General features: G+C 36.8%; 2 protein-coding genes across 4 annotated transcripts; one reads left to right on the top strand and one right to left on the bottom strand.

Annotated features, from left to right (window-relative positions):
* Positions 1 to 4435: 4435 nt before the first annotated feature.
* Positions 4436 to 9084, bottom strand: pin1 (peptidylprolyl cis/trans isomerase, NIMA-interacting 1; the record flags this gene model as incomplete). Its single annotated transcript, XM_032561926.1, has 5 exons — positions 4436 to 5219; positions 5356 to 5466; positions 6264 to 6372; positions 6957 to 7039; positions 8751 to 9084. Coding segments are annotated over 5 exons (747 nt in total), but the record flags the coding sequence as incomplete, so codon positions are not given.
* On the top strand, positions 9002 to 11910 carry ubl5 (ubiquitin like 5). 3 transcript variants are annotated; one of them, XM_032562949.1, is made up of 5 exons: positions 9002 to 9102; positions 9387 to 9451; positions 9912 to 9995; positions 10086 to 10123; positions 11324 to 11910. In XM_032562949.1, exons 2-5 carry the CDS (start codon positions 9396 to 9398, stop codon positions 11365 to 11367), a joined length of 222 nt encoding a protein of 73 aa, XP_032418840.1. In that variant the 5' UTR covers positions 9002 to 9102; positions 9387 to 9395; the 3' UTR covers positions 11368 to 11910. The 3 variants fall into 3 exon arrangements, with proteins under 3 accessions (XP_032418840.1, XP_032418839.1, XP_032418841.1); XM_032562948.1 differs by having other exon boundaries at positions 9004 to 9126; XM_032562950.1 differs by having other exon boundaries at positions 9019 to 9146.
* Positions 11911 to 12816: the final 906 nt, after the last annotated feature.

The following is a 12816-nucleotide window of genomic DNA, read 5'->3' as shown; positions in this document are numbered from 1 at the left end:
AAATGCTCACGCACACTTTGCGCTGTTCCATTCCTGTTGTAAAATTGTCATTTCCTTGTTTAAAAATTTTCTACAAATTGTCACAAATGTTCCACAAGTTGTTTAAAAAATGAAAAAAAAATATAGAAAAATGAAATAATTCTAGCAAAATAATGTTTTATTCTTGTGTGGAATAAAACATAGTAGAAAATATTATAGCTCAAAAAGTGAATTTTTCATAATTCCAACTCCACCTTCCAACTCAAGTTCTAAGCAATCAGAATGTATTTAATATGAAACCTTGGTTAGATGCAGATCCTTCTGACTGTGTCACAGTATGTCGTGTCTTTTTGCAAAAGAATTAAATCAAATTTTAATATTTGGTAATGTGTTCTTTTGGTTGCTCATATTGAGATGTTACACAAATTAAGGTGCGAAAACTAAAACCAGGAAGATAGAGCACATAACACCAGTTCTAAAGTCCCTCCACTGGCTCCCTGTAGCCCAAAGAATAGACTTTAAAATACTGTTGTTAGTTTATAAATCACTGAACGGCTTGGCACCACAATACATTAAAGATATGCTTTTATTGTATCAACCTTCCAGACCTCTCAGGTCTTCCGGTTCTGGTCTGCTCTGCATCCCCAGAACCAGAACCAAACGAGGAGAAGCAGCTTTCAGCATCTATGCACCACGAATTTGGAACAAACTTCCAGAAAACTGTAAAACAGCTGAAACACTGACTTCTTTTAAATCTCAACTGAAAACCCACCTGTTTAGAATTGTATTTGAAATGTAATCAATTACAAATTTATTGATGTAACTTGACTTAATGATTGATTCTATATTGCATTGTGATTCTGTGTTTGTTATGATGTAAAGCACTTTGAAATGCCTTGCTGCTGAAATGTGCTATAAAAAAAAAAAAAAAAAAAAAAAAAAAAAAAAGTGCCTTGTGTAATCATCACCTTTATTCATCAGCTTATCCACTAACTTAAACCTCTATCTAATCTCAGATTGTTGTGTTGTTATGTCATAAATATCTCCTTGGAGATGTTGGTCATCCTCTCTCTGATCTCTTTATAAAGTCTGACCTTCTATTGATCTTCCTCAGGTGTTGGTGCTGAATCTGGTAATAACTGCTGCAAGTAGCAGGCAAACAGTAAGTTTTCCAACTTTTGCAGCTGATTCAAACTCTTTTAAAATTATTTTACTTCATATTTTCCAAAAATAAAATAAAATAAAATAATGACATAATTTATTCTGTAATGCATTGCTGCATAACAGAGAGAACAAATTGGCTTTAAACTACTTGGAAGAGAGGTTTACAGTTTTATGGTACCGTTACTAACTCCTGGTGCGTTTACCTCGCTTTGAAGTGTAACTGAAGTAACTGAAATATTACATCACAAAACCTGCGTTTAATGATAATGCTCTTGACATTCAAAATGTTGTTGCAGTTGTAATAACAGCAAAATATGCACAAAGGAAATGGAGCAGGTAGGATTTCCAGAGTTTGTTTTCTAGCTCTGTGATCTCTGAGTAAAAATGGACCACAACTCACTTTTGAATCAGTTATCAACCATATCTCCTATCATCTAAGAAACATTTCCATTCTTTCCCTCTCAGACTCTGAAAAATCACTTCATTCCTTTGTCTCCTCCAGACTGAATTACTGCAATGCACTAGTCCAGTCTGAAATGATTCATTGAAGTCTCATTGATAAAGACTGAACTGAAGACTGACCAAGTGTTTTTTGTCTATGTTTAATCAGTTTGGGCTGGATATAGCACTTAACGTCTCTGGCAGTCTGCAAGTGGGAGGAACCCGCTCCTCCGCCTACAGCTTTGCATCTGAGAGGACCAGAGAGGACAGCTACATTTTCAGCACACACAGGGTCACATGTGCTCATTATGGGTAGGATTGGAAATATTTTTTGTTAGGCTCTGACAGGTCATGTTCACAAAATAACAGACAATTTTTTTCCCTCTTGGTGTTCAGTTTTCGTGTATCAAGCACACCTTCCCTCAGCTCTGAGTTCAAAACGCATTTAAGCTCGCCACCAAGTCACTACACCTCCACCACTGCTGCTGCATACAAGGATGTTCGAAACATCTACGGCACACACTGTATCAGGACTCAGACCATTTAAATTGTTTTATTTTCCAGATAATTAGGGTAACCTTTTGAAGAACTTAAAACTCAGTTTTAGATTCATCTTGGGGGTCGAATGAGAAGAGTGACAGCTTCACGAACCTAAGCGGTAACAACGCGCTCATTTAAACATTTCAAATTTATCACAAGTTTGTATGTTATTGCACTAAAACACAAGATGACAGCAATTTCTGGTATAAGAAAGCCTAATGAGATGGTTTACAAGTTTTATTGCCTGATCCTGTTGTGTGTGTAACAGAAATACTCAAAAAACATTTCTATTATGAACATCTTGAGCAATAACATCGTTGTTCTTCTTGTCATCCAGGTCCACTCCTGTTTATTGAGTGGTATCGCTGTCGGCCTGGGGAAGATTAAGCTGTCTAGTGTCTCTACTTTGTGCAGTAGCATCCTACAACATCAGGATTCCTCCAGCAGCTACAGCTCTGGTCTCCTGCAACATACACAGAAGTATCAGGAGGAAATGGTTGGTTAGGGGAGTTTGCAATTTCTCAAAATGATTCAACTGGCTTCTCAACTTGGCTTAAGAGCCTGAAAAACCAGCCTAACATTGTCTGGTACTCCCTCCGGCCACTTTATGAGCTCATGCCAAGCAGCTCGCAAAAGACAGGGATGAAGGTTCCTATTGAGCAGTATTTGGAGAGCAGCGCCATGAAGATCTCACCTAAAGAGCCAACATGTTCAGGTGTTCCTAACCTGGGCACCAACTGCTGCCCCCTGGACCCTTCGAGGGGTACCCTGTCAAGGGGACTAGTTTTGAGTTCTACAACACTGGTGGACACACAGTTTAGCCTGAAAGGGGTACTACTTACAGTACCACCACAAATTGTTCATTTTTAAAAGTATATTGGACAAGATGATTATATTATTTGCGACATTCTGTAATTCTGCAAACTATTTTAAAAGCACTATTTTTGTTGTTTAACTTTAGTTGTAGTCATCAGCAATTATGCTTTGCAGAGATTTTGGAAATGTCTTAATACATCTACTTTCTCCTTGGAATTAATAAAGTCATACTGAACTAACTTGGTTTTTAATTAATTGTCGATTTATTTCAGTAATTTATTGTTTATTTGTGTTATATAACAACATTAATTTTTGTTCAACACATTGTTAATAAGGGATGAACTAGAAAGATTTTTAATGATGAGGCAAATATTTTGTATTCAGTCAGTGTGGCAAGAAACATTTTATCAAGAGCTGTCTTTGTATCTTCTGTAGCAGAGTTTGATGGGAGGAGTCACAGGTCTGATATTATGCTCAAAAATGGTCAGATATTACAATCTGCAATGTTGAGATTCAGGTTTAGAGTAGCACTTTCATGCAAATTGCATCCTCAGTGCATCATTTGTTAAATTTTTGCAACTATTCATATTTTAATATAATTATTAATACTTTCCTGTCATTTTTAAAAACTGGGCAGCTTTAATGAACAGTTCAATTAAGACTGTATTTTTATTCTGAATTTTTTCAGACTTTTCAATGCGTCTGCAGGGCTGCTGCCCGTTGAGCCGACAGGTTTCAGCCCTCAGTGCTGCTAGATCTGGAGAGAAACAAGCAACCAGCTCTATGAAAACCAGACCAAAAATGCCCAACTGGCGGCTACAAACACAGGCTGCTTGTAAACAGAATACATTTACACATTTATTATAAGAAAAAAAAAGATCAATAGTCTATGTTTCCACTAAAAATTAATAATGAGAAAAATAGCATAAATACAACAGTAAAAAAAAAAAGCAACAAAAAAACTTACTTTAGGAATTTTTGTGTGGTTTTGGGTGCATTTCACCATAATCTGGTAAACTCTAAATATTTTTTTAATTCTCAGCTCTGTAATTAAGCTGTTTCAACATTTTTTCGTCACTGACAGAAAACCTAAACGCTCCTCCAGCGGGTCCACAACTCAGATTTCCTCCTGCACAGATTAGACACTTCCTTTTATTTTAAGAATTAAAATGCCGTTTAGTTGTTTACCTTTACGGACACTTCGCTCACGGTTGTTTTCACGTTCAGGGTGCAGTCCAGATTAATCTCCATGTCCGCAGTTTGCTGGAGTGCAACGTCATTCCCAGAAAATATTACTGTGACATTAACAATAGACTACACTACACCACTGCAAACTACCCACCATCAGCGCATTTATCTATTGGTGAACTCTGCATTGATTTGGTCTGGGTCTGCGAGCACTTGTGATGGAGATAGAAGATAGCAGAAAAAGAAAGAATAATTAATGTTTCACTCAGTGAAATGTGACAAATGGAACTGAGTAAAGGGACAAAAATGTGTTTTATAACTTTATTCCTCAGTTACAACAGTGTCAACAATTTAAATGAATATTGATGCTTTTAAAAGCTGTGAGGACTGATGTTAAACCCTGCAAGCTTTCAATGGTACTGTCTTGGAATCAATCATGCTCTTTCTGAAGTCATTTCCATAAATGAACAAATTGTTAGTTTTTGAATGTTGGGTGTAGAACGCAAAAGAACAGCTAATTCTCCGTCTGCAGGGATGCACAACATCTTGAAAACGATTTAAACAGCCGACCTACAAATCTTGATAAAATGGTTTACATAAAGGAACTGCTTTTGCACACAGCAGGAATGGAGGAGAATAAAAAGCAAACAATATATGGTCCATTTTAAAGACATGCACATGTCAGTTACAGTAGCATCTGCTTTTCAGGAATCAGTCACAACTCCAGGCACTAATGCTTCTCTATCATGGCATTGCTGTGGTAGATAAAAGCTTCAGGTCTTTGGGAATAGTCATTTGTTCTCAAAGTCATTTTATTAATCAAACTTGAGTGTGGGATTTTGAGCACATGCAGTCAAACATTACTGCATGTGTTTGACTTACTGGGGTGATGAGTGCATTTTAAACAAATGGCAGGCCTGCTTGGGTTAGTTTCAGTAAATGCGTGTATGACAGTGGAGTGAGAGCAGGTGGTGCCGTCTTTCAGCCGGTACGTAAGATGATGTGAACTCCAGAGTCGGTAAAAACAGGCCCACTCATGTCTCCTACTTTGAGAGCGAAGGAGGCGTCTTCAAAAGGCTTCTGCATTTGACCTGAAGCATACAGAATGTGCATTCAACAAAGAATAGGATTTTTCACGAGTCAAAAACAAAGTTAGAATCCTTCAGTTATTGACAATAGCACTGTAAATCCTGTAAGTATTTTATGTGGATGCCATTCTGGGTTTACCTCTTCCAAACACACCAAGGTCGCCACCATTTTTTGCTGAGCTGCAGTCGCTAAACTGGGAGGCTAAGCTTTCAAACTTCTCCTCTCCTGACTTGATCTGTTCGATGTACTCTGCATGGACAAACACAAACATGACAACTCAATTAATAATATCTTTGAAAATCCACTTATTTAAAACTGAAATTTATATAATTATGTACAAAGAGTGATATAATACTTCAAGTGCACATTTCTGTAAAAATGGATGATTACGGCTTAAAAAAAAAAAACAAGTTTATTTTTTGCCAAACTTAGAATTAAATTAAGTGCTTTAATGTTTCCTGGAAGATGGTTGCTCCTGGTTTGAGCTGTGAAAACTTCATGCTGGACCTCAAGCAACATAGATCATGAGCCTCTCATCTCTTCTTATGGAGGACGCTCTTTCCCATGATGCTTAGGCTGTAACATGACTTTAACATACAGTACAGACCAAAAGTTTGGACACACCTTTTAATTCAATGAGTTTCCTTTATTTTCATGACTATTGACATTGTAGATTCACACTGAAGGCATCAAAACTATGAATAACACATGTGGAAATATGCACTAAACAAAAAAGTGTAAAACAACTGAAAATACCCCTTATATTCTAGTTTCTTCAAAGTAGCAACCTTTTGCTGTGATTACTGCTTTGCACACACTCCTTATAAATAGTCATGAAAATAAAGAAAACCCATTGAATTAGAAAGGTGTGTCCAAACTTTTGGTCTGTACTGTATGTTAAAAAAGAAAGTAAACAATCTTTACTTTTGAAATCAATTACTGACATATAACAATGACATCTTAACCTCCTGGACTGCAGCTGTTAGCAGCTCATGCTTTACACAGTGGCATCCTGCTGCAGCTCAGATCTGATCATCTCTACTTACTCTGAATGAGGTCCAAAGCCTCATCTTTAGATCGTGTGATATTTTGTTCTCGCCAGGAAGACGGTCGACGTGACTGATTGTGTTTCACCAGCAGATGAGAGCAGCGAACCTGCAAGAGGGAAAGAAAAGCCATGAACCCTACGCTCAAAGATCATTAATAATTTATCCAATGGGACCTACTGTAAGTCTGTCATGATAGCACATTTTGTAGATGAGAAATTGTCCCAGAAATTATTGCAGTAAACAACAGTATTGTTTGTTTTGGGACTATTTTCAAGTAATACATAGATAATGGCACAATAATGCAGGTTTACGTTCTCAAAGACGAGTAAACTTTAACTTTGTTAACAACTCTTAACACTGGAACTGGAAGATATTTTTAATGTCCAAAATAAAACAACTAAAAATAATAAATTAAATGTAAAATCCAAACACAACCAGGAGCATAAACAACACGGATTATGAAGTCTCTGTAACAACACTACACAGATACACAAACACAAGAGCTATAAAAAAGAACATCACAAACAAGGACAAGTGCAAAAACAGTAGGCTCAGGTTGTAACACAGGCATATTCATCTTAACTAATAGTGATACATTTCATATATTATTTTTGGTAATGATATACAGTTCTTGTCATTGGGTGCCCTGTGAAATCAATTAAAATGTAAGAATCGTTATTTCAGCTCAACCTTTTCTGGCTCTCCACGTCCGTCTCCTACTGGACGTTCCCACTGACTGGCATTGGTGATGTGATTAAAGTAATACACTTTTCCTGCAAGAGCAAACATACAGACGTCCAAATTACGTTCATTTTTGAAAAATAGACAATAGACACAAAACGCTGATTATGTCATATAATTTTGTCAATTTTTAACTGCAAATTAAATGACAGTAAATCATGCTTTGGCATGATTTGGAAACAAAACAACAAAAAGAAACAAACGTATAAATACAGTTTGTCAGTATCAGTGTTTAAAGCTCAAGCTCTCTGCACCATGTTGGTCCCAGCAGCATCAGCGCCATAACTGATCAGTATGACAAGATCCCTGTAGGAAACTTTTTTTTTTAACTCTAAAAGGAGAAAAGCCCCTGTCAAATTAGACATAAATATGTGACTTTGCTGATTTAAATCAAAGAATGCGTTTCAGCATAACCAGTCACACCTGGCATTAATTTCCTCTACCAGTGGTCAGATTTCAGCTCTCTGCCTTATTGCAAGGAAAGGTTGTCATGCACTACCTGTAAATAATGTGAACCAGCAGGAAATCAATCAGAATTATTTTGGTTTGCTCTGATCATTTATATTTCATAAGATTCAACTGGCTCAAACAAGATTCAAATCGAACAATAAAAATAACAAATAATTTAAAATCTAAATAATAGAAATTAAAAGAAGTCTGGCTAAGTTTTTAGAACATGACAGACACATGAAATCACTTTAGCTACTATATATATATATATATATATATATATATTTTTTTTTACACATTTAACAACTGATTTACATTAGGCATTTTGGTTTTATTTGCTACAAAACTCTTTAACAGCCTTATTAACAATTACAATGGGTGAAGGAGAAGAAATAGAGAATAAATCATGCATATTTTTAATTAAGGCAGTCAGAGAGAAAGGAAGAGAAAATAACCCAAATAATTGTTATAGGTGTCAAGCTGTACTAAATTGCATGTTTGTACAAAATACTGTTGCTTTAAATGTTTTTGAAGCTATAAAAAACAATATTCAGTCTTATGTACTTTCTTTCAACAATTCATCAAAATTCCAATTAAAAAAAATCAAATTCAAAAATACTTTATTCATCCCTAAATGTTGTAAATATATTGCAACATGAAATTTTTGCATGTACGTTAATTACTGAGTAATGAATATCCCTTATTTTAAAGTCAACAGTGTAGCCACAGCTAAAATTGCTTCATGAAAGCAAGTACTTAATTTGATTAAATATTTGATAAAAAATAGTCTGAACTGCATTTCTGGAGTCATATAGAAAAAAACAAATACAGACAATTACTCCTATTTTACTCAGGTTGGCGTTTGTTAAATCAGTTAAAACAAGATTCTCTTAAAAGGCTAGGCCAAGACAACCTGTCTCTTTTCAATTTTAGATTTGATTATTAGATACTTTTATGTTAATTAAAACTCTGGGTCTCGCGCTATTTTAACGCAAATCTCTACAACGGGATGACGTCATGCGTGGCCCTGCAGCAGCAAACCTGAATGAATTAGCTCCTCGTGCAACGACACAACCACTAAAGTCGAACCCGATCTGGGAAAAAAGCGTTCATGGCTTCTTATTCTACATCACTTCTTTCAGCCAATCATTCTGTAGTAATAGGGTTTCTCTAGTTTGTTTCTTTATTGTACCACGATGCACATGCAGCTAGCTAGCGAATCAAGCCTACTTACAATACAATTTTATAAAACTCTGTGGCTCATTTATCCTGTTTCAGATTGGGCTTCATTACCTGAACTACGACTCATTCTCTTCTCCCATCCGGACGGTAAATTTTCTTCGTCTCCCATATTTTCTGTAGTAGCACCGTTTTCAAATTTCAATTCACTGTTGCAGCGAAGCAAGGAAGGAGTTACAGCGCAGGACACGACAGTTAATAACTTGTTTTCGATACAAGTTGTTTTCAGTACTTGTCCCGCCCTACGGTGGCCTTCCTTCTCTCCCATTGGATTCCGTTTCTTGTGAAACAACGTTCCACTTGATTTGATTGGTCTAGAAATTGAACCTGCTTTACGGCAAAACGAACGAGAGCGTTGCAGAAAATACCAGAGAGGGAGAACTATTTTTCAACCTGCACTTTTAGTGTATGTGAAGAGTGTTTAAATTTGGTAAATGAATGTTTACTTAAGTAAGTATCTTCGTGATTATAGAGGCTGTTTATGCGTATAAACAGCCTCTATAATCACGTTTATAAAGTAATAATTTAACGACGGTATTTTTTTTTAGCATGTTAGCTAACTCACACGGTTACTGTGTTGAATTTAGGGATTTGCAGACGAAACTGCTTCATGTTTTGACCCATTGTTTAATCAAGTTCAGCTATGCTAAACGCGGGCCCAACTACGTTCTCCCTCTTTTTTTGTGACAGACGGTGAAAATGATCGAGGTGGTTTGCAACGATCGTCTTGGAAAGAAAGTCCGAGTCAAATGCAAGTATCCTTGTGTGACAGTGTGTGAAAAGCAGTGGGTTGATGAGAAAAAAACCCCAAGTTATTAGTTATTCAGTTTCTTAGTGAAACCTATTTGGATATTATTTCAAAGGACATCCGTTTTCCTTTCATGGTCCTTTCTCAATATCTTGGTTTTATGAAGGCCAAATTATTTCTGTAGTGCCAGGAGTCAAACTTTTAAGAGAAGTGCATCATCAAATCAATCCAGTGCAGTCCAATTTTCAATAATAAAGTGCAGTAAAATTCGGTTCCTAGTCCTAATTGTTAATTTTATATCAAAAGAAAAAAATCAGCCTCATTTAGTTCCTAATGTTAAATTTTGTTGGACGGTTGAAAAGAGTCTAAGCAGGATTTCAGCCTGTCTGTAGATGAGATTTTTGTTGTCTGACAGAAGCAGTAGTTGTTTTTGTGCCGTCCCACTGCTCCTTAACCTCCATGTTCAGCTCAGAGGATACCATCGGAGATCTGAAGAAGCTCATCGCAGCTCAGACAGGAACACGATATGACAAGATCGTTTTGAAAAAATGGTAGGCTGCTGATTTGAAATGCTCCCACATTCACTACTGTTCACATCTGCAAAATGTCCTCACATTTATTTCTGTTGTTTTTTTTTAAAGGTATACCATATTTAAGGACCATGTGACTCTAGGAGACTGTATCCTTTTAGTGCTCCTCTTGCACTCTCTATAGCTGATCAGTGAGACTGCACCAGGTTACTGATAATCACAAAGGAATGTTTCTGTTTTCTGGTTTGTTGTGTTTCCTGTTAGATTCAGCTTGTTTTGACTGGATTTTGTGCCCAGCAGCAAAAACTATTTTGCGGTGTTATGACACACAGATTGCATCTGAGGGACAAACGGGACTTAACCAGATGCCAATATCTTGTTGACAGAAAACGCAGCAGGTCTTCAGGAGGGTGGTGGTTTTTAGGACCTGTCAGGTCTGTTTTGGCAGCAAAAGTGAAATACTTCAAATGTGTTCAAATATTTGATAACCATAGCTTTTCCCACTAATCATTGTTAAATTAAACTTACTAATCAGGGTTTCTGCCTGTATATTATAAGTCTGGCAGTTCAACAGACTTTACTTGCCCACTCCCTAGCCCTGCCTGGCTTTGCGTTGCTTGTTTCTATAAAAAAAAAAAAACAACATAAAAATTTACTGAGCTGTAACTACAGAGAGAGCCATCATCCATAAATGCAGAAAGAAATGGCCAACCTATCATTATGACTCAGAGCACACCAAGGACTCATGCAGCAGGTCAGAAAGAATCAATTTAAAACACTGTAAGGCTCACTTGACTCAATGAAGGTCTGTGTTCATCGTTCAACAATAAAATCAAGAGACTGGGCCAAAATGGCCTCCATGGGAAAGTTCCAAGGCCAAAACCACTGCTCCAGTCCAAATGACGGTTTTGCAGTACCAGTAGTCTTTTCAAAGACTGGTGCTAATTCCAACTGAGTTGCTGTGAGATGACTTTTGATATCTTGGGCATGCTTGATTAAAACCACGCTGCAAGAACAACCCAAAATTCCTTCACAGGGATGTAAAAAAACCCCAAATAAACAAACAAAAAGAAAACAACTTTACATCCAGTGGCAGATCACTTTTGAGGGCAACTAGATCTTTGTTTTTCAGGTCCATTTGAATTGCATTTTTTCCCTTATTAAGTAAAACAAGCTGTGAAAACTACACCTTGTGTGTAATCAGGTTGTTTAATTTGAACCTTTTTGATAATATGAAGCCTGCTGTGGGCAAAATAGAAGAAATCTATGTGGGCACTTTGTTTGTTGATGTTTATTTTATACTTGTGCCAATAAACTCAGACTGTTGTACTTAACTGTTGCTCCTGCAGATGAAATCCACGATGGGATGAACCTGGAGTTGTACTACCAGTAGATGAGAAGGACCACAAGTCAGAGATGCTCAGACACAACTTCATAGACACACAGCCATGTTCAGCTGAAAGGGGGCGCCATCCACCGGACAAAAACACACTGCTGTCATATTAGTCTCAGCATAAGCAGTTATTATGGGAAAGTTATGTTCTGGTCAAAATCCATTTCTTTTGATATTCTGTAAATAAATGCAGTGTGTTCACAAGACAAGTTGCTGGTGATTGTTGCAGCTTTGAAAAAACAATTTTTCTTTGAACATAACCATTTGGATGATTGTTTTGTGATGCGGTGTTTTGTTATGATGTCAGCAATCTCTGTGTTGAAAATTATTGGAAAAACATGACTAATTGATAGGTGATCAAGTAGTTTAAAGTCTGTGGAGATGTAATCAGCTGTTTCTCTGCATTTTTCTGGACATGTAATTGAGTTTCTTTTCTTTATCAATCCATTATCTAAAAGGTTAAAACTATCAAACAGGCATAATTTTGATTCTTTTCTAGATGTCTTCTGTTTTCTATATAAAAAAGTATGTTTTTTCCAAAAACATTGGTCATTCTGGGGGTTTTTTTTTAGGTAAATTTTCCAAGTAAGATGCTCGTTCTTTTATGAACAAAAGTCAGTTTCAGTGACTTATTTTTCTTTAAAAGCCTCTAATTTTCTCAAGTTCATGCCTTCAAACTTTGCAGTTACACAAATGCAGGCCTATATTTTGCTATATATTTTTTTCTATAATTTAAAAAATAAATTTATAAAACCTTCAGTAAATAAACTCTCAACAGTTAAATTGTAGTGCATCAGTTTTGGTAATCATAGGAATTTTTTTTTTTAAGTAAGCATGGATAAAATAGGCAAATTTGAGGATAAGTAAGCTTACTTATCCTCAAATTTGCCTATTTTATAATTTGTGAAACTAGCTAGCTAATCAAGTTAGCTAACATTACTGTTTATATTCTATTGGGCTATTCTATTGTGTGTGTATTTGTTTATCCATTCATCCGGAGTTGGGTCATGGGGGGTAGCAGCCTAAGTAATTGAGGCCACTTGTTCCAGATCATCTGGGGGAATCCCAAGGTATTCCCAGCCTAGCAGAGGAACATTGTCTCTCCAGCATATCCCTGGTTTCCTCTGGTCTCCTTCTGGTGGGACTTGCCCGGAACACCTCACCAGGGACCAGATGCCCTAGCCACCTCAACTAGCTCTTCTTGATGTGAAGGAGCAGCAGCTCTACTCTGAGTCCCTCCTGGATGACTGAGTTTCTCACCCTATCTCTAACAGAGAGCCCAGGCAGACACCCTAAAAACTCATTTTGGTTGCTTGTATCTGTGGCCTCTTTATTTTGGTCATGACCCAAAGCTCATGACCATAGATGAATGTAGGAACGTTGATCGACCAGTAAATTGAGAGCCTCGCTTTTTGACTCAGCACTCTTCACCAGCACATCACCGCTCCA

This window comes from Xiphophorus hellerii, chromosome 5 (genome assembly GCF_003331165.1).
Source record: "Xiphophorus hellerii strain 12219 chromosome 5, Xiphophorus_hellerii-4.1, whole genome shotgun sequence".
In the NCBI taxonomy this organism is placed as follows: domain Eukaryota; kingdom Metazoa; phylum Chordata; class Actinopteri; order Cyprinodontiformes; family Poeciliidae; genus Xiphophorus; species Xiphophorus hellerii.
This window is presented reverse-complemented; position numbering and strand designations above follow the sequence as displayed.

Bases quoted from the DNA above. Each gene is read 5' to 3' on its own strand.
- ubl5 (XM_032562949.1), top strand. From the start codon at position 9,396: ATGATCGAGGTGGTTTGCAACGATCGTCTTGGAAAGAAAGTCCGAGTC. The intron at 9,452-9,911 runs GTATCCTTGTGT...CTCCATGTTCAG, and splicing joins AAAGTCCGAGTCAAATGCAA to CTCAGAGGATACCATCGGAG. The intron at 10,124-11,323 runs GTATCCTTTTAG...TTGCTCCTGCAG, and splicing joins CCATGTGACTCTAGGAGACT to ATGAAATCCACGATGGGATG.